The following is a 24,656-nucleotide window of genomic DNA, read 5'->3' on the forward strand; positions in this document are numbered from 1 at the left end:
ATTTACATTGCTGGAAGTGAACTACTTGGGCTGCGGATCACAGCCTCATTTGCTGTCACGGCCTCTTGGATTTCATGCCTTTCCACAGAGAAAACAGAGGAAATACTTCGGAAAAATTGTGCAATTTCTCCTGAGCAATGAAAGATGAGGTCATTTGGGAGAAGGGATGGGAGGAGAGCTAAGTTATTGTAATGGCCGTTGTAACTCATTGGATATAACAAAGACGATCTGAGTTATAACTCACACAGCAATATAAAGAGGAAGAGGAAGTGCTGTATTGATAACTTCTCTGAAAAGCTGGCTCAGAGCGTTATGAATTACAGACTGCATGTAGCCAGTTTACAGGTGTGAATAAAGCCACAAAGGAAAAGCATGTATTGATACATGCATGCTTGCTCACAGCAGGAGCCAACTTGGGAAGTGCTTTGACCACTGTGTTGTTTACACTGTAGCAGTGACTGAATTGCTGTTCTCTCAAACACAGGAGCAGAAGAAGCTGCCTTAGACCATGGGTAGGCAAACTAAGGCCCAGGGGCCGGATCTGGCCCAATCGCTTTCTAAATCTGGCCCGCGGACGGTCTGGGAATCGGCGTGTTTTTACATGAGTAGAATGTGTCCTTTTATTTAAAATGCACCTCTAGATTATTTGTGGGGTATAGGAATTTGTTCTTTTTCTTCTTCTCCAAAATATAGTCTGGCTCCCACAAGGTCTGAGGGACAGTGGACTGGCCCCCTGCTGAAAACGTTTGCTGACCCCTGCCTTAGACTATTGATCCATCTAGTTCAGTATTACCTATAGTCACTCAGCCTATAGTCACTCAGTTCAGTATTGCCTATAGTCACTCAGTATTGCCTATAGTCACTCAGCAGAGCAGCAGCTCTGCTGAGTTTCAGACAGGATGCTTCCTTGTGAGATGGATCCTGGGCCCTTCTGCGTTCTGTGCAGTGTTTGTGCTCTGCCACTGAGCTCTGCCATCCGTGGAAGAAAACATGCAATCACCATATGGGCACTGCTTTGAATGCGGGGTGTGGGCCCAGGCACATGGAAGAGAAGTAATATGGCACCAATCTCATGGCAAACAGCAGAGTTGTTTTTAAGGGGGATTATATTCATGCGAACTGCCACATGGAGGGAAATGATGAAATCCCCTACCTTGCATCCCACTATTCTTACAAATATTCCTGCCCCCCATTTTTTATTTTACTGTTTATGGTTTTTGAAAGATACACGAAACCCAATCCAACTTTTCCCATCCTCGGATTTGGAGATGCATGTAGCTTGGCTCTGAATTAGGACAGACACAGGAAAGGCATCTCTAAGTGTTTGGAGCTAGCACTCTGTCGACATGTCTGCTTGCTTGCTATCTGCTCAACCGTTATATTTGTAAACAAGGTTCTTTCTCACAGAAGGGTGTGCAGCCCCCAGTATTTTTCATCCAAACGGGGGAGGGGGGGCTGCAAACCTGTTTTTGAACTTCCCACAGCCATGGAAAGTGGGGAGCATTAAATTATATGGCAGCTGCAATTATATATCGGAATGGCAGGAAGCAAGCTTTTTGGACATAGCTAGAGAGAGAAAAGAGGACAATTGTGTTTCAGCCATGTAAACCACCAACTGTGCTTTGTGTACTTTATTTTGTCTATCTATCTAATTATATTCAAATCCTATGTTTACACGGCAATGGGGTACTTACTCTGTCAAATGCTAGTTTCTTGTCTTCATTGACACTGTTTTCCTTCTATACATGTGCGTGCATGTTTTCTAGTTAGTTTAATGTATATTACCATAATTTTGGAGCATTTTTTTGAATTTTCTACAGTCTCACAGAATGAGTATTATTTATTAACCTGTCCTATTATCACTTGAATAAATAAAATAAATAAGCTCCATTAAGCTCTGTGGGACTTACCCCTAGGTAAGTGTGCATAAGATTGCAGCCTAAGAATCCCCAGGAGTACCCCACTGACGCTGGAGGAATTTAGTAGATTTAACGCAGCTATAAATTGAATCAGAGCAAAAAGCCTGTTAGTTAATTCCTAATTCAAAAAGGAAGTTGCATAATGTGTAGCTCAGTGTACAAAGGCACCAGCTTAGATGGATCTATTGTTAGCTGTCGGTCAATGCACAAGCTCATATCACACCACGTCAGGCAGAATCAGCTGTTGTGCAAGAAGCATGGGTGCACAGGCATGGAAACTGACATTACAAAATACACAGATAAACCACTCACCTACATGTATCCTCCGCGTGATTCATTTGCTTGTGTTGCCTGAGTGACTTGCAGAATGCCATCAAAAGAACGATGTGTAAGGAGCCGACCTGAAAGGAATGATGCTCACATTCTGAATGAATCAAAATGAACAGACGAATGAATGCATGCTGAACTTCAGTGCTTGATTTTAAACTTTGAATTCTAGGGGGCACTTTAAAAAGAAAGAAAAAAAAATAGAATAGAACATGAGGTTTTTGCAAACAAATATGAACTAGGAAAATGAAGGTACTAAGTTTGAAGAGGGCAACCCGAGCGATGAATTGATTCTGTCTCTGTAAGCCATCTTGGGCCCCATATTGGAAGAAAGGAGGAACATAAGTCCAGGTACTTAATACATAAATACCAAATACATCCAAGTCATAAGTCTCTGAAGGCTTGGCACTTCTGAGAGGGGCTTCATTTACGGATAACTCTGTGTGGTTCATACAGACATGGAGCAACATCAAATCCATGATGCCAAAGCATCTCCTGTTGAGAAAGTGTTTGAAGGGAGTGAATGTATTTATGCCACTGGTTCATTTTCTTTGAATGTGAGATCACTTACGGTACTTATCTACTCTTTGCCTTATATCAGGGGTTGTCAACCTGGTCCCTACCTCTCACTAGTGGGCGTTTCAGGATTCTAGGTGGGCGGTCGGGGGTTCTATGGCACAAGTTTCCATCGAGCACTGGTGGGCATTAAGGAAATTTTACCATCAAGAAAGATGCATTAGTGGGCAGTAGGTATAAAAAGGTTGACTACCCCGGCCTTAGATAAATGCAAACATTCTTGAAACAAAACCCTCTGAGGGTGAAATATGTTTGCACACTTAGCAGGCGGCCAGACATATAGAACATATCAAATATGCAAAAGATTGTGCTGTATCTATGAGAAACTGAATTCAATAAAACTTGCTTCCACCTACACTTTTTTTTTTAGTATAGCTGTGTAACTTTTTTTTTTTTAAGCTTATTACAGATTACAACCAACGATGGACACCAGGGAATTGTTTTGAAACTTGGAACAAGGAAGGTAAACTGTGTGTTTTGTCTATGTTAATGGATCATTGATCCCATCATATAAATTAGCAGCCAAGTCCACTATAAAGCATCCATTCAAAACTTTTATTTAATTATGTTATGGAATCAAACACGTTTATTTTAATGAAAGAAAGGCAAGCAGCTAAATCAAGATGGAGTCCGGCATCTGCTGTTCCATTACTGTTCAAAACCTGCAACAGATATACTGATTTAATTAATGGTGGGGAGATGAACACTGTAATCTTCTCTGACTTTAATAAATGCAATAGTGACTTGTGATATATATATATATATATATATATTTGCTTTCGTAGATTTTCACGGGTATAGGTATGCAGGTTTTGGTGTCCTCGGGTGTCTTCCCGTGTAAAAGTTGGGGTGTCTAGGCGACGTTTCGACGAGGTCTCACTCGTCATCTTCAGGCTGGTGCTTTCGGCTTCTTGTTACTGGAACAGAGCAGGATCTCAGTGTTTGAGTTCCTATAAATACTGTTGAGGGGTGTGGTGTATAGCCTCCAATGTTCTGGGCCGAGAGGAAGTTCCCAGGCTAGTGTGCCTTTTCTTCTTTTGTTCCTTAGTTGCTTGAGGGATATCTTGAGTGATTTCTTGAGTGATATCCTGAGTACCACTTAGGTGGGTCATTAGGTGTGGATTAGTTGCTAAAGCCTTTGTGTCTTGACCTCTTGAACTTTGTGAAGAGTTTTTCTGAGAAGATGGCTGTAGTTGTGCTCTGGCTTGGCTTCGTGTATAGGGGCGAGCTGTGGTTTTGTGGCCTGTGCCAGCCAGATCTGTGTAGGGATTGCAGGGGGGTGCAGCATCCGGAGGTGCCATCATGGTTTGGCTACTGGTTACTCTGTTTGGTTACTCTGTTCCAGTAACAAGAAGCCGAAAGCACCAGCCTGAAGATGACGAGTGAGACCTCGTCGAAACGTCGCCTAGACACCCCAACTTTTACACGGGAAGACACCCGAGGACACCAAAACCTGCATATATATATATATATATATATATATATATTACGACAGCTTCTCTCGTTTTGCCCCTAGCAAGAACAATTACATTATATCAGATAAATAGCAAAACGTTCCTTAAAAAATAAGATATGCCATTTTGCTTTCTGCGGGATTATCTTGATGTGGGTAGTTGCAGGTGCTTTCCGAGGCAGAGTAATTGGCAACTTTGCTTTAACAAATATTTATCTTGCTGGCAGGGTTCTCAATTATGAATGAAAGCCTAGTTCAAAGGTATTGCTTGAAGTTGTAGTGCGAGAGGGGGTGGAATTCATACAAGGATGTGATTGGCATTGCAGACTCATGAACAAGAATGAAGCATTGTATTGTGTGATTCATAGCACTTTTACTACATCTCTCACGTTCGCTGCCAAGAAAATGTGGGCTTTTCTTAGGAAAGCGGTCAGATGCTAATGCTTTTTAATTGCATACGTGTCATTTTGGTCCTGATGCGGAGACATGACACCACTCATGCCTATTCCCGAGAAACACGCACGTCTCCCGTAGCAAAAAAAAAAAGGATTTGCAGATGGTACCAAGAGTTACAAAGCCACACACGCTATCAGTAACACACACTATCAGTAACTGTTACAATAGTAATGCATGCTGGAAAAATCATGCCCATTTTGCACCTGCTTTCAAAGAGAAGGGAAAGCCATATTTCATTAAAGTCAAACACAAGGAGGTGAACAAAAGAACAAAGCCTCATTGGTGAGTTATATCTTGCCCAAGAGTGTATGTGTGCTTGAATGGCAGCACTTCTGAGGATAACATCACCAGGGGTCAAATTCTAACTCAAGAGGAAAGTAAACCCAAGGGTGTAGTGTAGGGGGCAGTAGGACCATGGCCCCTTGTGCACAATTTTGAGGGGTGCGAAGCAACCCCCCCACAGGCTGGTGACCCCAGCACAACCCTGCACAGTGCTCCTCTCCACGAGCATTGGGGGGGGGGGTGGATTCCCACCAAAGACCATGTTGTTTGGCCGGGCTCCCCTCTGCACAGCGGAACAGGAGGCGCAGTGTGGCCCTGATTGGCTCCAGTGGGGAGGTTGCTCTGGTGGTGAGGGCTGGCATAGCGGGTCTCATTCACCCGCACCTCCTGGTGTGTCCCCTCCGCCCCAGGCACTAGCACCCATGCTACGCTGCTGGCGGGACCCCCCCCCCCCCACCTGCATACATGGTGTTTTCCATAGAACAGGTTTAATGGGGTTATGTGTGTTTGGATTCCCCGCCCCCCCAGGAGTTGATGCTTAAAATATTGCCAGTTTAGTGCATACATTTAAATGGGGTGCTCACCTAAAGAATCAGACTCAATGAGACACAGACATTTGAAAGATGTGTACACCAATATGAAACGTGTCTAAACAGGCCAGGGACCATGTGATGAAGTGGGGGTTTCTGCCAATGTTTTTTCTCTTGTTAAGTGTGACATTGCCTTAATTTGTAGTTTACTTTGGAAACCACTGGCCACCTGTGTCTTTTTTGACCATGAAATAACACCTGTCTCTAAAATCAGGTACAATATGTGCAGCAGTTTCTCTAATATATATGTGTGTGTGTGTGTGTGTGTGCGTGTGTATATATATAATTTGTATATATGTTTGTGGTGCCTTAAAGGTTAACAAGTTTATTACAGCAGAAGCCATAATAAAATTTAATAACAATAAGCATATATTAGGGTTGCCATAATATAAACACATTTCCAGGTCATGTCCTCTTTCTCATGGGTAGAGTTGTCATAGCAATCCATAGAAGTCGGCAAATGTATCCTCATCTTTAAAATATGGCAACCCTATTCAGACTAGCCAACATGGTATAGCGGTTAAGAGCAGTGGACTCGTAATCTGGTGAACTGGGTTCGCGTCTCCGCTCCTCCACATGCAGCTGCTGGGTGAACTTGGGCCAGTCACACTTCTCTGAAGTCTCTCAGCCCCACTCACCTCACAGAGTGTTTGTTGTGGGGGAGGAAGGGAAAGGAGAATGTTAGCCGCTTTGAGACTCCTTCGGGTAGTGATAAAGCGGGATATCAAATCCAAACTCTTCTTCTTCTTCTTCTATGCATCTATCTGCTTAATAATAATAATGTTATTATTTATACCCTGTCCATCTGGCTGGGTTTTTATTGTTTTGGAAGACGGACTTGCGTGATACTGCAAATGTATAAACACATGTGGTTTAAAATATAGGGCTGCAGAATTATAGAATTGTAGAGTTGGAAGGAACAACAGGAGTCATCTAGTCCAACCCCCTGTAATGCAGGAATATTTGTTTTGCCCAACATGGATCTCGAACCCACAATCCTGAGATTAAGAACCTCATGTTCTAGTGAGGAGCCATCCCAATCAACTCACTTTTACTCCAAGCAGACCCACTGAAATCAGTAGCCGTGGCTGAGGCACATTCATTTCAACGAATGTAAAATTTACTTAATGTCTGAAAGGCAGGAAAATTATGATATGGTTTGAATCAGGGGTAGGCAACCCAGGGGCCGGATGCGGACCAATTGCCTTCTAAATCTGGCCTGTGGTCATCTGGGAATCTGCGTGTTTTTACATGAGTAGAATGTGTCCTTTTCTTTAAAATGCACTTCTGGGTTATTTGTGGGGCATAGGAATTCGTTCATTCCCCCCCCCAAATAATCCGGCCCCCCACATGGTCTGAGGGCCGGTGGGCCGGCCCACGGCTGAGAAAGGTTGCAGACCCCTGGGTTAAATTCACACTTCACAAAAATCCTTTTGACGGGGCGCACGCTCTGTGTGAATGGCAGATCCTTCCCCACCGTCACACTACGCATCCTTTGTTCAGTGAATGCAAAACAAATGTCTCCACCCTCTCCCTGAGGATTTCCCAAGTTTCTTTTTTCATCCATTGAAGTTCCCTTCACCGGCCCCGCGAGCCGGGCATGTCCGCGCATGAGGAACAACCTGCGAGGACTACGCTTCCCAGCTTTCCCCGGGGCCGGGGGCGGGGATCGGCTCCGTAGGAGGCGGCTGCAGAAAGGGGGCTTTGTGCTGGGCTGCGCGCTCGTCTGTCTGTCTGGCTCGTTCGTCGGCTGCTGCTGCTGCTGCTGTTCTGCCGTCCTGCGCTTTGTGGGCGCTGCGCTCGCTGCCGCGGTCGAGAGGCGCCGGCGGGGCTCCCGGATCAGCGGACCTCTCGGCCGGAGGAGCCATGCTGCTTCCCTCAGGCGGGACCGCTCGGAGTGGAAACTGTGCAACATGCAGCAGCTGAGAGCCCGGCTGGCGGCTCGCACCTCTCGGAGAAAAGGATTGCGCCGGGGAGGCGGAGAAGGCAGCAGGAGAGCATGAGGAGAGAAGACTAGGGAGAGAGAGAGACAGACAGATCCCGGCGGCTCGCCTTGCTGTAGCTTTGATTTATTTTTTACCTCAGTTTTGTTGGCGGCGGCGGCGGCTTGGGTTGGGGAGGGGGTCCGCTCGCCGCTTTCCTTGGGGGTGGGCGGGGAAGGAATAACGGAGCGGCGTCGTCGTGGGAGCCGAGAGCCGGCGGCAGCAGCCTCGCCTGGCGTGGCCTGCCTGTGAGAGAGCGGCGGACGGAGCTCCCCCGGCCCCGTCGCCGTCGCCGTCGCCATGGGCAATGCGGGGAGCATGGACTCTCAGCAGACGGACTTCAGGGCGCACAGTGTGCCGCTCAAGCTGCCCATGCCCGAGCCCGCGGAACTGGAGGAGAGGTTCGCCGTCGTGCTGGTGAGTGTGGACGGAGCCCCTTCTTCTTCTTCTCTGACCCCCTAATGGAGACAGAAAGAGATGAGGAGGTGGTGGTGGTAATAGAGGAGGGGGCTTTTCTCGACCCACCCCCTTCCTCGTCCTCCCTCCTCGTTAAAAGGGGACAAAAAAAAAGGTGTGCAAGCCCTCTATCCCGTGTGGAGATGGCTCAACTGCGCTTTTCCTCTCCATACGCACGCACACCCCCCCCGAGGGGGGAAATGGGTCGCTCGGAGTTGGGCGGTGGGCGCCCAAGTGCCTGTGGAGCAGCTGATCCATTGTTTGGAAAGGGGGAGCGGGGCAAGGGGCGGCAGGCGGAGCGGCTCTGCGGGCGAGTGAGGGAGAGAGTGAGGGGGCGTGAAGCGGAGGAGGGAGGAGAAAGAAAGAAGTGAATGGGCTTCGCTCCCTCCCTCGCACGCCCGGCCTTCCCGGTTCCTCAAAGCGGCGAGCGATCGTTTTCCGCCTCCCCCTCCCGCTCCTTCTCCGGCGAAGGGGAAGATGCGACCCCCGGTCTGCTTTTGCAAACTCTGTGATCCCGGAGAGAGCGAAAGTTATTGCGGTGCGGCAGGCGGCCATTCGCAGTTGCGAAGGTCCCCATCTCGTTTGCAAGGGGAAGTTGGGGAGAGGGAGAGAACGAGTCGGGAAACCTGGAGAGGGGAAGAGAGAGGGAAAGGCCGTCCTTTCCCGTTAAAGTTGGGGAAACCCGCACGTTTTGTTGCTGTGGGCTGCTTGTTTGGCTGTGAAATCGGAGAAGACGTCGTTTCCCGCAGCTGGGGGGTTTTTGCAGCCGGATCTGATAAAATGCACTTTCGGTGGGAAGTGAAGTCCCATTGATTTCGGCTAATTTGATTCGCGAGGAAACGTGCGTCAAGGTCGCAACTTTTACTTGAGCCAATGGGTCGCTTTGGGGCGCTGGGAGCGATTAAGTCTTGGCCCGTCCTTTGCCCTTTATTTCTCTTAATGGTTTAATAGAAGCCGCTTCACGGCAGCTGAGTTTCCACGGCAAGTTGCAAACCTTTTCCGTGAGATGAAGAGGGTGCGCCCCCTCCTCTCTTTTGCTTCAGACTGGCTTTGGGACTTTTAATTCCACTTTATACACTGTAAAGGAGCTGGAGGGCGATCTTTTTCTCAGAATTATGAATTGATGGTCCAGGTAAACGTGTAGAATTCTGACCTTTACATTATTATTATATTAAACCTGTGTTTGGCATAATGGTTTCTAAGCAGCATTTCCCTTCCCTTAAGTGCTGAAGCAAAGCTTGGTTTTTCGTACAGAAGCAATCAACTTTTCAGTGCTGGTTTCTGTCTCTGGATTTGACTTCGCAAAATAAAAATTCTGCAGGCTATGCCCATGAATATTTAGCAATCCAGCTATCAGTCAAAAGCGATTGTGCATACAGTGATTTAAAGGAGGAAGTGCTCATAGTCTTGAAGTAACCCTGAAAGTTCTCTTAAATTGCTTTGGGAGTAAGTTTGCACATTTTAAAGAAGTAAGGATTTCTCCTTTCAAGTGCTGTGGAAGTTTGCAGAGGGTTCAGGAAGCACGCGCTTTGCTATCATCATCATCATCATCATCATTCTTGTTTCTTTACCTTTGGCATAATTTATGCTGGAACTCAGCCACTGTAGCAGTGACTTGGGTGTGTGAAATCTGAGTTCACATCCAGCCAGAAGCAATGATGTGGCTCAAAGGAAGCAGACAGGAATACATTTTCTTTTTGTCTGTACTTGTACCACTCTTACTTTTGCAATTGCATCCTGCTAGATGGAGCCTTAAGTAATAAAACACTTTTTTTAAAAAAAGGTGGCAATTAAACATGCAAGAGAAGTAATTATTTTTTTCAGGGGAAGCAGTGGTGAGATCATTTCAGTTATGTCAGGTGCTTTGACCTGCTTGAAAAGTAATCTTCCCCCTTCAAACACACACTTTCCTACCACCTCTATCTATTATTGTACTAGAACAGGGGTCGGCAAGGCTTACCGGGCATGGAGACCGTCCGTGGGCTGGACCGGCGCAGCGTGATGCCAGAAATTGCATCTGAGCATGTCCACGGTGCCGGAAATCACTTATGCGCATGCCCAGACCCCGAAAACCACGCCTGTGCAGAAGTGATTTTTGGCATCTGGGCATGTGCAGAAGCGATTCCTGGTATCTGAGCGTGCGCAGATGCGATTTCTGGTGCCCCTTGGCGAGTCCCTGTGCCACGCTGTGCTGTGCCGGTTTAGCACAGTGCGCGGGGGACTTGCGGAGTGGGCGGCTCGGTTCAGGGGTGGCTCGTGGGCCGGTAAAACGGTCTTTGTGACCAGTATTTGGCCCATGGGCTGCACGTTACCGACCCTGTACTTGATGCAGAGGTGGCTTTGCTTATTAATTCCTGAGTGCTGAAGAAAGTCATTGTGATATGTGATCTAGAATGCTTTGCCACTTACACATCTCTCCAGCAGTGTAGTTTTTGCCTGCCTCATCAATGTCCTCGTGCTTGATTGTAGTGCCTTTGTAAATCTGGATCAACCCAGTAGCATTATTCCTTCTAATATAGTGGACTTGGGTGACTGAGCGCTTGTTCATCATTAGGAAATGAAACAGGGCCACCCAAAAACAAAACCGATCTATTTCATACTCCCAAGGTATAAATAAAATATTTTTTAAAAATGCTAATTTAATAATAATAATGATCACAACTGGCTGATATAGAAACTGTGAGCTTTCAGGAGGTACGCATTGTTGAAGACATCTGACGGCAGCCCTGTTTCGGGAAGTTTTTAATGTGTGACATTTTAATGTATTTTTAATCTTTGTTGGAAGCCACCCAGAGTGGCTGGGGAGACCCAGCCAGATGGGCGGGGTACAAATAAATAATTTATTTATTTATTTATTTAGAACAGTGTTTCCCAACCGGTGTTCCGCGGCACACTACTGTGCCGCGAGACGTTGCCTGGTGTGCCGTGGGAGGGAGGCGGGCGAGTCGCACGGCGCCTCGGCGTCGGGCGGCAGCGAGCCCAGGAAGCGGCCCAGCCGGCCGGGGTTGCCCGCCTGCAGCAGCGCCTCGCACCCGCACGAGACCTGCTCCGCCGAGAAGCGGGCGAGCGCGGAGGATCGGGCGCGGCGGAGGCCAGCCCCGCGCTTGGAGAGGACGCAGCAGCCGTCGCCAAACCCGATCCTCCTCCTCCTGCTCCGCCGCCGTCCTCTGGCTCTCGGCCGGGAGGAGCCTGCGGCGACGGGGCGGGCGCCGAAGTTGGCAGAAGTTGGCGTGCCTCCTCGGCAGCGCCTTCGTCCTCCTCCTCCTGCCTCTGCTCTCCCCCCGGGGCCCGCGGGGAAGGAGGCCATGTTCGCGGCGCGCGGGATCGCGGCCCCCCTCGCCCGCCTCCGGCCCGCTCCCCTCCCCCTGCGCGCTGCCCTAGCCGTGCGGGTCTCCTCCCCCTGCGCCGCCGTCCCCTTTCCACATCCTAGGAGCCGCGGTCCGCCTACCGCCCCCGGGCCACGGCGCGGCTCCCAGCCCGGGCTGGCCTCCGCCTCCTGGGACGCGCGCCCACCCCCGCGGCCCCCCAAACTTCGGAGCAACTCTCCAGACGCTTCTCCCCCGCCTCGGTCTCCCTCCTTTCCACTTCTCTTCCCCCCTTCCTTCCCTCTTTCTTTCTCTTTCTCTCCCACCCGCCTTTCCTTCTATTAACTTTCCTTTCCCCTCCCTTCGTCCTTCCTACTTTTACTCCTGGGCTCCTCCCCCCTTTGCGCGGCCACAAATCAATCTCTCTCTCTTTTTTCCCCTCTCTCTCTTCTTTGCTCAGACGCAAATAAGCGCCGCTTTTTGGAAATCCGCTTTTTGCTGTCCCCGCTGAAATGATACTTTAAAAAAGGAAGAACCCACTGGCTCTTATTTCTGTTTAAAGCAGTAGATCCCGAACTCTTTTGGCCCACTGCCCCCTTGGTTCCACATCCCCCAGTGTCCCCTATGCTTACTCTATAGAAAGCATTACAGGGGTTAACGTGGCTCGCTAAGGAAGATATTAATAGAATTCTGCATTTGGGGGGAGACCCTAACAGTCATCTACCATTACCTTCTATGCTGTTACTATTTTTTTATTTTTTTTTACATAAGTAAAAAGTGACCTTTCCCCATCTGGCATGGTGGTGTGCCTCGAGATTTTTTTCATGACACAAGTGTGCCTTTGCCCAAAAAAGGTTGGGAAACACTGATTTAGAAGCCTAGACCAAAAGGGGAAAGACCTGGGCAAGTTTGCAGTGTCAATTGTGGGCCACATTCACACCATTTAAAGCACTATGATACCGCTTTAAACAGCCATGCCCCCCCCGAATCTGGGAACTGTAGTTTAAGGGTGCTGAGAGTTGTTAGGTCACCCCTGTTTTCCCCGGAGAGTTACAGTTCCTAGAATGGTTTCATGATCCTCTTTCCAGGGAACCCTGGGAGATGTAGCTCTGTGAGATGAATAGTCATCTTTGGACAACTTCTAAACAACATTTTGCAGGATTCTTTGGGAGAATCAGTGGCTGTTTAAAGTGGTGTGTAGCTTCTTTAAAGGCAGGTGGGGCCAAATAGACAATCTAGTCTAGTATCCTCTTCTCACAGTGGCCATCTAGACGCCTGTGGGAAGCCCACAAGTAGGAGTTGAGTGCAAGAGCACTCTCCACACTTGTGTTCTCCTGCAACTAGTGTTCAGAGGCACACTGCCTCCACCTATGCAAGGAAAGGGAAAAAGGCACATTTCTCCCTTTCCTGCTTGTAGAACTGCATTCTCCCTCTTGCTATATAGTTACAAAATGCCCACCCCTCCAGCACTATGTAACACAGCAGAAGGAGGACTGGAGGAGGGTGTGGGGAGAAGTATCCTGTATCCATTTTCCACTTTTGGAAATACTGAGGACTTTTTTTTTTTTTTTTTTAAAAAAAGCAGTTTGATTTAAGTGCAAGGGGAGCTGACCCCTACACTGGAGTTGTACCTGTTTTGGTTGAATGTAGGTAGAGATGTTTTCAAAGAGAAAACTCCAGGGAGTTAGTGGTAAGGCTCCAGTTGTTTTGAACAATACGAGATGAAGCTACTTATGGCTGAAAAAAATCCGCAATACTGTTCACACATCATGGTGCAAACACACACATAGAGGTTGGCAAGAATGCAGTATTTATGGTGAGTGCAGAAATTCATCACAATATCATGAAATCAGTAGTGAATGCGGTGCTGAAACAATACAACTGTCTTTTCTGTGATGGAATTCATGGGTGAGGGCAGTGGATTCTCCAATTAAAGCTGATACCTGTTTTGATTATTTCTGATTAGACTCGCTCAGATCATCACGTGAATAAGCCTGTTTGTGGAAGCACTGATAAACCACAACAGTTCATCAGCTTCCTTCCCCCAGATTCATTTCTCTAACCCGCACCTCTCACAACTGCCTTGCTGATAACAGATAATCCTTCTTCATTCTACCTGGGGCATCTCCAGCAAGGTGATGCTACAGAATCTGTGCAAGTGATGATTGGCAGTAGGAACTGATCTATGCGCACACATTCCATAGCATTGCTGTCCTGTGCAAGAGACCTCCATGTTTGTGTCTTGAGACACATTGGTTTCACATGGTGCATATATCTAGAGCTAGGTCTTGTTATTGAATAGAAGCATTGTGTAATCAGTCTGTGTGATTGGCCACTGTGCGAACAGGATTCTGGCCTTTGGTTTGATCCAGCACAAGGACTCTAGCCCACCTCTTGATCTGAGGGCTTCTGCTTGTCCTGTGCAACTCCTGCTCCATGTGGACATCTACAAACCAATACAGACAAACCAGTACAACATTTACATGTGTTGCATCCCAAGGAAATAGATTCACAGGGACTGGGGTGGTGGGGATAGGACAGAAGTTCAATGTGAAAGTCAAATTCCACTGTTGCCAGCTTGTTGGTTGGCCTGTTAACATGAATTAAGAAGTGCATTCCCTTGCTAAAATGGTTGGGTTGATCTGGATTTTCCCAGCAGAACTCTCCTTAGACAATGTCAGCTTTGTGGGTGAGCTTTAGAATGTTGAATAACCATGAAGCCATCCAGCAGCTTAATTCATTCGTGTTATGATTGAAATGTCAAAGCTCTGGTTGTGTTGGCAAGAAAGGCTGGAGGACCTAAAGTGAAAGCCAATGATAGTACTACCCCAGATTCACCAATCCAACTTGCGTTGATCTTTCGCTTTCCATATTTGTATCTCGGAGTGAGCATTAATGCACCCTTTTCCAAGAGATGTTGTCTGCATATTCCCCTGTTAATGACGCCTGCAGAATGCCTCTTTGTTTCAGGCTCATTTAAGATGTGTTTGAAGCCAGAAAGTAGCAGCAGCACAATCCTGCTTTCTTCTTTTTATCGTTACAGAATTTCTAAGCAGCTAGTGGAAGATGCCAACTGCTCCAAAATCTTTATTTCATTTGACAAATGGGTGCAAATTGGTAGCTGAGGTCTATCCCAGTTCTGTTCTGTTCTTTTTGTTTTGTTCTTTTAAATTATTGAGTTATTTTTATTGTCAAATTCCAAATGTTGAATTGGGCCAGCTTTTGTACACTAGTTTTACTTTGATGAGCTCTTTTGATCTGGTTATTTTACCCTCTTAGCCATATTAAGACTTCTTTTTAATATGTTTTGATATCTACGTATTGTCATCCTCAAGAGTGGCTATTAAACCAAGGAGTGCATGTGGGACTTCATTTCAGCCAGATTTCATGAGGGAAATCTCTGGAACTTGTCTTCACCCCTAGATCATGGAAAGTCATATCAAGAAGAGAATCTGCAGAGTTCTATTTCATCACCACCAAATGTCCTCAGCTAGCTCCAGGCATCTAGAACGAGAGCTTCTATTTCAGAGAGTGTGCCTTCCAGGCATGTGTGAGCCTCGAAACCTGACATATCATTTTAGAAATTAATCGCTGAATACAGCAGACCTGTTCATGCATTTGGACAAATGCATGTAGACGTGTGGTGGGGAGGGGCACAAATATGAGCCCCCCTTCCCAGTGTCACTTTTGCGTCAGGTCCTCTTATGATCCTTGCATGTTGAGTGAGATGGTCTGAAGGTAGAGAATGGGGGTTAAGCAGAATTCTTAAGCAGAATGGGGAGGCGTCTAGGCATGTTCTCCCCAACTGGGTGCAGGAAAGGAGGCTGGTCTGTTAGGGCAAATGGGGCACTGCCCCATTAACCTTGGTCTCCCCTCAATCAGCCCCTCTCTGCCCATCTTCTAGACTAACAACAAATCCAGGGGGTGGCACTGCATGCCAGTGTCCCCTTCCTAAGACTCAGTGTTGCCCTTATAGAACTCTGCAGGGAGGAGAAGTATGGGGGTGAAACTAGTATTAGGTGGCTTTGCCTGTCATTGACTTTGGCTTCACCTCCTGTTGGTCTCCCTACCATCCTCCCTACCAGTCCCAATGGGCAGCAGCCACCCCTGCATGCTGGGATGTTGGGGGCAGGGTTCTGTCTTTCGTTCCTCTCTGCTCACCACTTTAATCTCACATGTGTTCATCCCAAATGAAGTTTTAGGTTTTGAGATCCTGGATGCCTGAATAGGGCTGATACACCTAAGGAATGTGCAATGAGATATGTTTAGTCTGCATCTGGGTTGAGCAAAGTCTTGGCCAGACTTTATCTCATTGAAATCGGCGAGGTCTGTACACTTAACCGTGTGGTTTGTCCTCATAGATTACAACATGTCTTGTGCGTCAGAAATAAATATACGAAAAGTGGTGGCTCCTCATCAGGCATGTGTTACATGCAACCCACAAAGTTAAGTAATGCCCACCAACCGTACAGGTTGGAGGGTCACAATTTTGCCTTCCTTTCTGAGACATTAGGCACAATCAGCGATACATTGAAGAACACTGTTAAGCATGTGAGCCACATTGATTTCAGTATGAAATGTTTTAACTAAGGACCGTTTAGACTTCCAGTTTTCTATACTTGAGTGTTAAAACTATGAAGCAGGCATGGTTATGGTGTGTGTGTGTGGAAACACCCAGTTCATGCATGCTGTCAAAGGTCTGGATGCATGCCCTTCCATGCATAATACTGCAAATTGCACATGGGCAATTCTCAATCATATGTGCAGCCAGAATCCCCAAGCATCATAGGACATTCCTCCATCCCCTGTTTACATTTACAAGCTGAGAGTTGGGAAAGGAATGTCTGAATTAGCCCTCACTTTCTCTAGTGTGTGCACACAAAGAAAGTTATGTCTCGGTCCCCAAACGATAAAGCTTGTAGCCATCTTGTACTGAGTCAGACCATTTGTTTATTTTGCTCTGAACTGTCCCCACTGACTTGTAGCAGCTCTGTAGGCTTTTTCAAGCAGCGGTCTCTGCCAGCCATACTTGGAGATGTCAGGGATTGAACATGGGACTTTTTGAGTGCGAAGCATCATCCCCTTCCAATGAGACACGAGCCCTTCCCCAAAGGAGGAAAAAGTGAAGCCTCAGTGCTTCCAGCAGGATGGTCTTTTTTCTGAGTCTTTGATAGCATTTCATGTTTATGGAGGACACATGGGCAGAAGCAGATCTGCTATGGCGGAGGCTGCAGAAGGGATTGCTTCCTGATGAGCTGCTGCTGACATGATTTGATCATTGGCTCATGTTTTTGTGGTCATTCTAACACGAAACATCCCTTTACCCTTTAGCTGTGTGCAAATGATTTACTCTGTGTGTGGTTTAAGAGGATGTAGAACAGCACGTTTTTATTGTTATTTTGTAGTTTATGATGTGTGCGTCCACCACTTACCAACCCCCCCCCCCCAACTAGGATGGTAAAGCTCATGTTGTGCTTAGCTTCAGAAAGGAGCAGCAGGAAACAAGTTAGCAGATGGTTAAAAAGGAAAGTGGGATCCACAGCCTCCCCATATTGGCCTATGGGTATTTTTTTTACCCATTTCATCTTCTGCTCTCTTTCCGTCTGGGCAACATGTTCAGGGGAGCCACAAGGCAGCCCCCTGTTTGCTTGTAGGCTGCTCCATTGCCTCCTTTCCAACAGTTTACACCACCATGGCGGTTGTTGATGTGGTGTGTTAGGAAGAGGGACTGCTTTACTCCAGGGAGTTGGGTGCAAAACCTGCACCTTCCCACACAAATGCTTTAGTTCTCAGTAGGATTCAGGCTAAGAAAGAAGTGATAACCCAGGCCTAAGCCCAATTTGGGAGGGTGTGTGTGCCTAAGACAGCAGTTCTCAACCTGTGGGTCCCCAGATGTTGTTGGACTATAACTCCCATCATCCCTGAGCTCTGGCCTTGCTAGCTAGGGGTGATGGGAGTTGTAGTTCAGCAATATCTGGGGACCCACAGGTTGAGAAAGGCTGGCCTAAGACTAAGTCTTGCTTCCCAGCTCCCACAGTGTGCTGTCCCAGGTGCTGATGCTGGACTACCGCTTGCTATTGCCAACCTACCAGAATTGCAAGCCATCAACTGCATCTGCTGGTGTTCTATAGCCTTGCCACAGTAGCTTCAGGAAGCAGGAGAGCACTGTTACAATTAGAATTGTAGAGTTGAAAGGGGGGCCACAAGGGTCATCTTGTCCAACTCCCTGCCATGCAGGAATCTTTCACCCAATGTGGGGCTTAAACCCACAACCATTAAAGCCTCATGCTCTACCAACTGAGCTATCCATTAAGGCCATATGTGCCACCTGGTTTGTTTCCTGACCTGTTCCTGGACTGTCCTTCCTCTAGAGCAGGGTGGGGGTGGGGGAAGGCTGTTGGACTTACATTCCCACCAGCCCCAGGCAGTATCGCCAATAGTCAGGGTGATGGGAGTTGTACCCCAGTGACACCCAGAGTGTCACAGGCCCCCCACCCCTGATTTACAAGAACAGTTGGACTGGCCTCCTGCCTGCCCTACAAACCCCAGCTTGGCTCAGCACCTCTGCTTCTTGGTTATCTGCAAGCCTTGCTAGCTTATGGGACCTGGCCCTGCCTGCAATGGTCTTCTGATTCCACGAGTCATATCAGTTCCATCCATTGAGGTGAGCCCCTCATGCTAAGGAGATCCAAAGAAAACAAAACACACACAGCCTTTTGGCTTCCAACAGTATTTTCTATTTTTTTTTAGGAAAATGAAGCAGTCCTAATTTCTCTAGGCAGTGCTCTAAACTGCACACCTTGCATCAATAAGCTTCTTACCCTAATTCTCATGGACATTTTTAGGGATAACCAATATGGTGTTTCCCCCTGCCCCCATTGTTGGGACTCCAGTTTCCATCATCCCTGACTCATAGGCCATGCTTGATAAGAGCCATAGTTCAATAACCTGCATAGCACATTTGGTTAGAGTGTGGTACTGATAATGCCAAGGTTGCAGGTTCAAACCCCGTGTGAGGCAGTTGCATATTCTTGCATTGCAGGGCTAGATGATCGACAGGAGACATCCTTCCAACTCTTACAATTCTATGATTCTATCATCAAACATCCAGAAGGCACCACATGGTCTATTTCTGATTTTTACAGCACCTGAAATAAAAACTGCAGAACTTTGTGTTTGCTTGTGGACCACAGCTGTAAAATGACTTGGTAATATATGCATGAAGCACTGAAATAATGTTCAAATACATAGGATTTTGTGTGTGTGTGTGTGTATATGAATATTTTGGTAGCATATTTCCATACCAGATAATTGGCTTAATTTATTGGGACTTTACTGATGAAGGTATGAACCCATTCTGTCAAGCTGCATGTGTCATTTGCTTCTGCCTTCAGTAAGCTCGCAATAGCCTAGAAGAAAGTAATACGCTAGTTTTTTTTATAAAAAGACCCTGATGCAAAGGATGACTTTATGATGCCAATGCTAGGAAAGATTAATCCGTACGTCACAAAATCATTTCTTTTGGAATATATATGTTTTGGCAGAACCCTGGAATAAAACTACAGCCTTCTGATTTTGAGGACCAGTTATTTCATTCAGATACTGCAGCTCAGGCTGAACCACAAGGGCCTAAGCGTGGGAAAGACATATTTCATTAATAGGTAGAATTATAACTGGGGTATATATGTGTTCCTGGTGGTTGGAAGGGAAAGAATGAAACAGACCTTTCGTTCTCCTGTGATTCCAATCAAATTGGAAGCCCTCCTGTTCTTTATTTAGTTATTTTTAATTGAGGTATTATTCTGCACCTTCCATTTTGATGTAAAATTTGACTTTACATTGTAGGACTTTAGAAGCTAAAGCAATTTCCCGCAAAATACTGTGTCCTGTTGGGGAAAGGCTTGCAGGTAGTTCTCGCACATCAGGTGATATTCAGAGCAGACTCACTGAAGTATCTCTGCTCCAAATATAAGTAACCATCCATGTCACCCACTGAAATTAAAAACACGCTGGAATTATTTTTTAATTTGTATTTGTTGATACACACTTATTTAACTTGGAACCATTGAAAGCTATTTGTGCATCCTTCCCCCCAATCATGTGAAATCATGAATTAGTACTCTGAAATAAATATTATATTTCAAGAACAGCAAAACGTACAAGCTGGTTTTTTTTAAATCAACATATGCCATTCTGCATCAACGCTGTTAATATTTAACACTACTTAAATTGTTTTACTATACTTTGAAGGCTCTACATCCTTTGAGAAGCCATGTGGTTAATTCATAACCTTTTAAACTTTATGACTTTGCATGTTTTATAATTTATTGTAGTACTTTAAAACTGTAAGCTACCTTGGGCAGCTTGGCAGAAAGGTGGTGGATAAAGGTAATAACGAAATAAATGCACGTTTAATTTTTTTAAAAAATGAAGTATGTGTTTGAATCCATTCTGTGTGTTACGTTTTAGGTCAAGGATGAGAAAAATATTGTGGGTTGTGTTTAGCTCTAGTTTAGTGAATCTTCAAAGATGGTAGTTTCTGTATCCTTCATCCTCCTTTAGAAGGAGGATATAAATTGATTAATAAATAAATAAATAAATAAACACAGCCACCCAGAATTTCCATCCATGAGGACTAGAAACAAATCTGATTTTAAAATAAATGGCATAATTCTCAGGTTTCTCCATGGAATCCCTGCTGAGGGCCAACCTACATATTATCCTAACTGCATAGCATGCAGATGTGCTTCCTGGCTTCCTGGCTTCCTTTCAGGCATGTCCAAAGTCCGTTTTGGGGGCCTAATCCAACCCCTGTGGCAGTTTATTTCCTGGGGTAAAATCCTAAAAAAAGGTCAACTTTGGTTGGCCCTTCGGTCAGTCCCCATGGCCCTTCACTTCTGGCCCTCTATGAAAAAAAATTTGGGCACCACTGGAACTTTTAAAGGGTGCCCAGGGAGGTGGGGGAATCCGATTTCTTTCTTTTTGGAGGGGTTCACAACACACAGGATGGGGAAGTTTATATTTTCCCTTCTCAGCTGTAACCTCTCTGAAAAAGGCCATTCCTGCTCTGGCTACAGTTGCAGTGTGTGGGTGCCTTCTTTGGTAGCGTTTTGTGGGTGAGGGTGAATTTTCTTTCTTTCTTTTGGAAGAGCTGATATCCAGCGGACGTTAAAGGAAATTTGGAGGTGAAGCTGCACGCTTCATAGTAAAATCAGGCTTGGCCTCAACCATCTTTGTTTTTGTTTTTTCCTTCAGAATTTTCTCACTCCTCCAGTTCTGCTAGTGGCTACAATCTGTTACCATTCAATAACAAAAACTGCTGGGGCGGATTGAGTTTCCTTATTACTCTAGGCACAAATGTTCATCGCTGTTTCTCCTCCTCCCTCACCTTTTTAAAAAAGTGGTTTACGTATGCAGTTTGCTAACCCATCCAAATGTTTTAATGATCACTGTTTGCAAGTAGGATTTTTTTTTGGGGGGGGGGTGAGACTGTATTGCAGAGGGAGCTATATGCAAGTTTAGCAGCTGATCTGTGCTTGTTATTGCGACAGCTAGGTAGAGGTTAATAGGTCCATAGCAGAGCATGCATGGTAGCCTCAGGTTCCAGCCAATGCAGCTAAATGATGTTGGGGGACAGCGATGCATTGCAACCATACCATATTGACTGCAGTGGGATGGAGGCTGCCTTTGTCCGAAAGACCTGCAAATAAGGCGAATTGCTGTCCGCTCTCCTTTCTACATTGAGAAGAGGTCCATTGGTGCTTGCTACAAATCAAGGAACGATTGCTTCATGTGACTAAATTGAATTGCATTTGATTTTTCATTACTGTCAGGATAATACATATGTTTCCAGTTTTTCTCCTCCTCGTTCTAGCGATGACACTTTTTGACCTACCTTCGCAGCTAATATAAAGTAGGATGGAGTTCTCTGTAGTAGACGAGTCTTTCCTCTCTCTCCACCCCCATTCCTTGTTGTTGTTTTTGCCCAAGCATGCTGAAGGAAGTATTCCTAATCCCTGAACTATTTCCACTTTCTCCCTTGACACTGGCTTTCTGCTTCCCTCAGCCAGCACTGCACAGTGCAAACTTTACACCAGTGGAGGTGCTTTCAAGTGGTAAAGGGGGAGGCACAGTCAAGAAAATTGCTTCCAATTTGTAGGAGAATCTCCACTTAGGCTGCAACCCCAGCACAAATTGATGTTAAAAGTTAATAATGCTGTTTGGGTTGGATTTATGGTCATTTACACAATGAAGCCGGTCAATAAGTGCCCACAGGCTCTCATTTGAGTGTGAATTGCCTAGTGCTGGGGATAATTGTTTGTTACTGACAACACATTTGTAACTAAATCTTGGGTACTTTGAGAAGCGATGGTGGTAGGAACTAACCTGTGTCCTGAGTATAAAATGGCATTGGGGAGTGTGTGAAATGAAATCTTCTCCCCCCATTTATTTTTATCAATAAAAATGGGTACATATCCTTTCTTGTTCTTTCTCTTTGCCTCCCCTAGCACTGAGAAGCCTTGGCAGTTCATCCAAATTAACTCTCTTGTGTGCATAGTTAATAAAATTATTGGAACTGATCAGCTGTGCCCACACCACTTTGATTATCCTTTCACAGTTGCCTTTCACAACCTGGTGTCCACCTTATGTTGTTGAACCCCAATGCCCATAATCCCTGACCATTGGCCGTGCTGCCTAGTTGGTTGAGATGGGAGTTGGAGATCAGCAACACCTGGAGAACAGCAGCTTCAGAAGGGCTCTTTTAAAGCATTTTAGTAAGGGTAGGCCCAGTGAAACTGAAGGAGCAGAAGTATTGGACACACATGTAGGCATTCGGCTCAAGATCAAAGAAGGGTGTCAAACGCACAAGAAGAAAACCTTGATCTCCTGAGTCTCCTCTGTCAAGCACAACATTCTTGAATGGAAATATGGAATGTTCTGTGGTCTAGCATCATACCATTTAGTAGAGATAATGCTAAGCTAGGTGGACCACTGGTCTGATAACGGCATAAAACAGTTATCTCTTCCTAACTTGCTGGTTGTTTGCACGCTCCGTTTCAGACAAGGGGTCTAGGTGGGCTGCAAGGGGTGTGGTCACATTGTTGCTCCACCTGTCCAGGTCTGAACACAATTCTGAAAGAGGTAGATGCCTAGAAGCTAATTATCAGAAGTGGTGTCTGTATCTCTTGCACCTTTGGAGCTGTTGTTAGTGAGGCTCTGCCAATAAAGAATTAAACTTCCCATCACTTGTCCTCAGTGGGGCTGGAAGTGCTTGGGACAGTATGTTTTGTGGTTCAGAACATACACATGGCTTTCCACCTTGCGCATGTTAAAGGTTGAACTGAAATTTTTGTAAAAGTATACTCATTAGCCACATGTCCCTTAACATCTTTTTCCAAATGGATCCTGTACAATGGTTGCTGATTATACAGTTGGGCATTTTAAGGTAAAAAGAAAGCAAAGCTAAAGTTAAATAATTAAGGCTGTACAAAATAAAAAATAAAAATAGTGATTCTTATTTGCACAGTAGGCTGTGCATTACTTATATAGCACACTGCATTAACCTAACGGTCAGGATAGCTAAAATTACTGCTGTTGTGCAGTCCCCCCCCTCATGTCAGTGGTGCTTCTGTAGACTTTGTTTGGGAGGGAGCAATGCAGCAGTTGCATGTTTTGAATGAATTACATTATAAATGGAGCAGGGTTTCCCAAACTCAGGTCTCCAGCTGTTTTTTGGACTACAACTCCCATCATCCCTAGCTAGCAGGATCAGTGGTGAGGGATGATAGGATTTGTAGTCCAAAACCAGCTGGATGACCATGTTTGGGAAACCCTGAAATAGAAATAGGTTCCTCTTTTTTTTGCCTTGTGAATGTTTTGTGAATGAAGTGTTGTAAAGTCATTAGGATTCAGCAATGAAATCATAGAAATGTAGAATTGGTAAGGGACTACTAGGGCCGTCTAGTCCAATCCTCTGCAATACAGGGATGTCTTCAGCGAACATGGGGCTCACTGCCATGACCTTGAGATTAAGTGTATCATGCTCTACCAACTGAGCCAGCCATCTAACATGGCCCTTACTAGGCGGTAAGCCACGGTTTCTCTTTGCCAAATCCAGGCTTGTAATTTGTCTCACTCTAAACAAACCATGAGTTTACAACCAAGATTTGTTATTTGCTTACGACTCATGGTTTGTTTGGGTGAAGCAAGTCATGGGCCTGGATTCTCCTTAGGTTCCAGTAGTTCAGCAGCAGATAGTGGTGAGTTCACAGTAAGCCACAGTTTGGCTAAGTGTGCCATGCAAATGAGGTCAGAATAGAAGTTCTAGGTAGCAGAAGCAGTTAAGAGAGTAGGATCAGGAGGCAGAGACTGGAAATCAGACAGTGGCTTACCAGAGTCTTTTGCTCCTGATGGGCATAATCTTCTTTCTGTGTATCTATTTTGATAACTGTAACAGTTCACTGTATTTGAGGGAAGTGCATAAGTTATCCCAAGGATATGACATTTTCTTACCTAATCAAGTAACCGCGACGTAGTGATAATTATGTCATTGATACAGGAAATCTATTTTAGCTGTATGTTTTGGTTGCAGCCTCCTTTAAATCTTTACATGCAATTCAAAAATGACTAATTCTGCAATGCAAAGATACCTCAGGGCTGCTTAAGATCTGAACAGTTCAGCAGGTGGATGTTCTTCCTGAAGCAGACCTTTGAATAGAATCAGAAACGTTCCCCATTTCTAATACAGAGCTGTTGGCTAATAATATAAAATGCAAAAAAGGTCATGGCCACATTGGAATGTGCTTTTTTGATTAGCTATTCATAGTGATGCTTCTTTTGGTGTTTGCCTAAGAAGAACTAAGGGATTCATCTTTCAAGCCCCATCAGCTGAAACCCTACAAAAGGACTTCCCACTTGCACAGTGGGTCCTTACCCTATCTCCTTCCTCCTCACCCCCTGAAATTGGCTGGGGGCAGTGTTAGAAACTCAGGTATATAAGCTAGTTACCAAATGGCACCTTAAATCTAGGTTACAATCACCACAATCGGCACCCAGAAATCCCCATGTAGTTGCAATTGGACCCACACCAGTAGCAAAATGCTCCTGGCGCCTGACTAATTTCTAACACTGGCTTGGGGGTGTGCAAGGAGAGGGGGGATCATTCTGTCTGGCAAGCTGAGAGAACATTAATCTTAGTGGGACATTGAATTCTAGCCTAAGGCTTTTATAGAGGTAAGGGCCACAATCCAGGTTAGTTTGGAGTGTGGATATACAGAAATAAAGTGAGGTGTTTAATAATATCTTTAAAA

The 24,656-nt window shown here is 45.7% G+C and overlaps 1 protein-coding gene across 8 annotated transcripts in view; it reads left to right on the forward strand.

Annotated features, from left to right (window-relative positions):
* Positions 1 to 7,288: 7,288 nt before the first annotated feature.
* Positions 7,289 to 24,656, forward strand: part of FMNL2 (formin like 2) — a 193,129-nt gene continuing 175,761 nt past the window's right edge. For 5 of the 8 annotated variants that reach the window (XM_028745960.2, XM_028745984.2, XM_028745951.2 and 2 more), the window contains exon 1: positions 7,290 to 8,002. In XM_028745960.2, the coding sequence (XP_028601793.1) occupies positions 7,886 to 8,002 (117 nt within the window). In that variant the 5' untranslated portion in view covers positions 7,290 to 7,885. Of the gene's footprint in view, positions 8,003 to 24,656 lie in introns of all 8 variants that reach the window. The other 3 variants (XM_028746007.2, XM_028745978.2, XM_028745968.2) reach the window with 2 other exon arrangements.

The sequence above is a fragment of the Podarcis muralis genome, chromosome 1 (genome assembly GCF_964188315.1).
Source record: "Podarcis muralis chromosome 1, rPodMur119.hap1.1, whole genome shotgun sequence".
NCBI lineage: Eukaryota > Metazoa > Chordata > Lepidosauria > Squamata > Lacertidae > Podarcis > Podarcis muralis.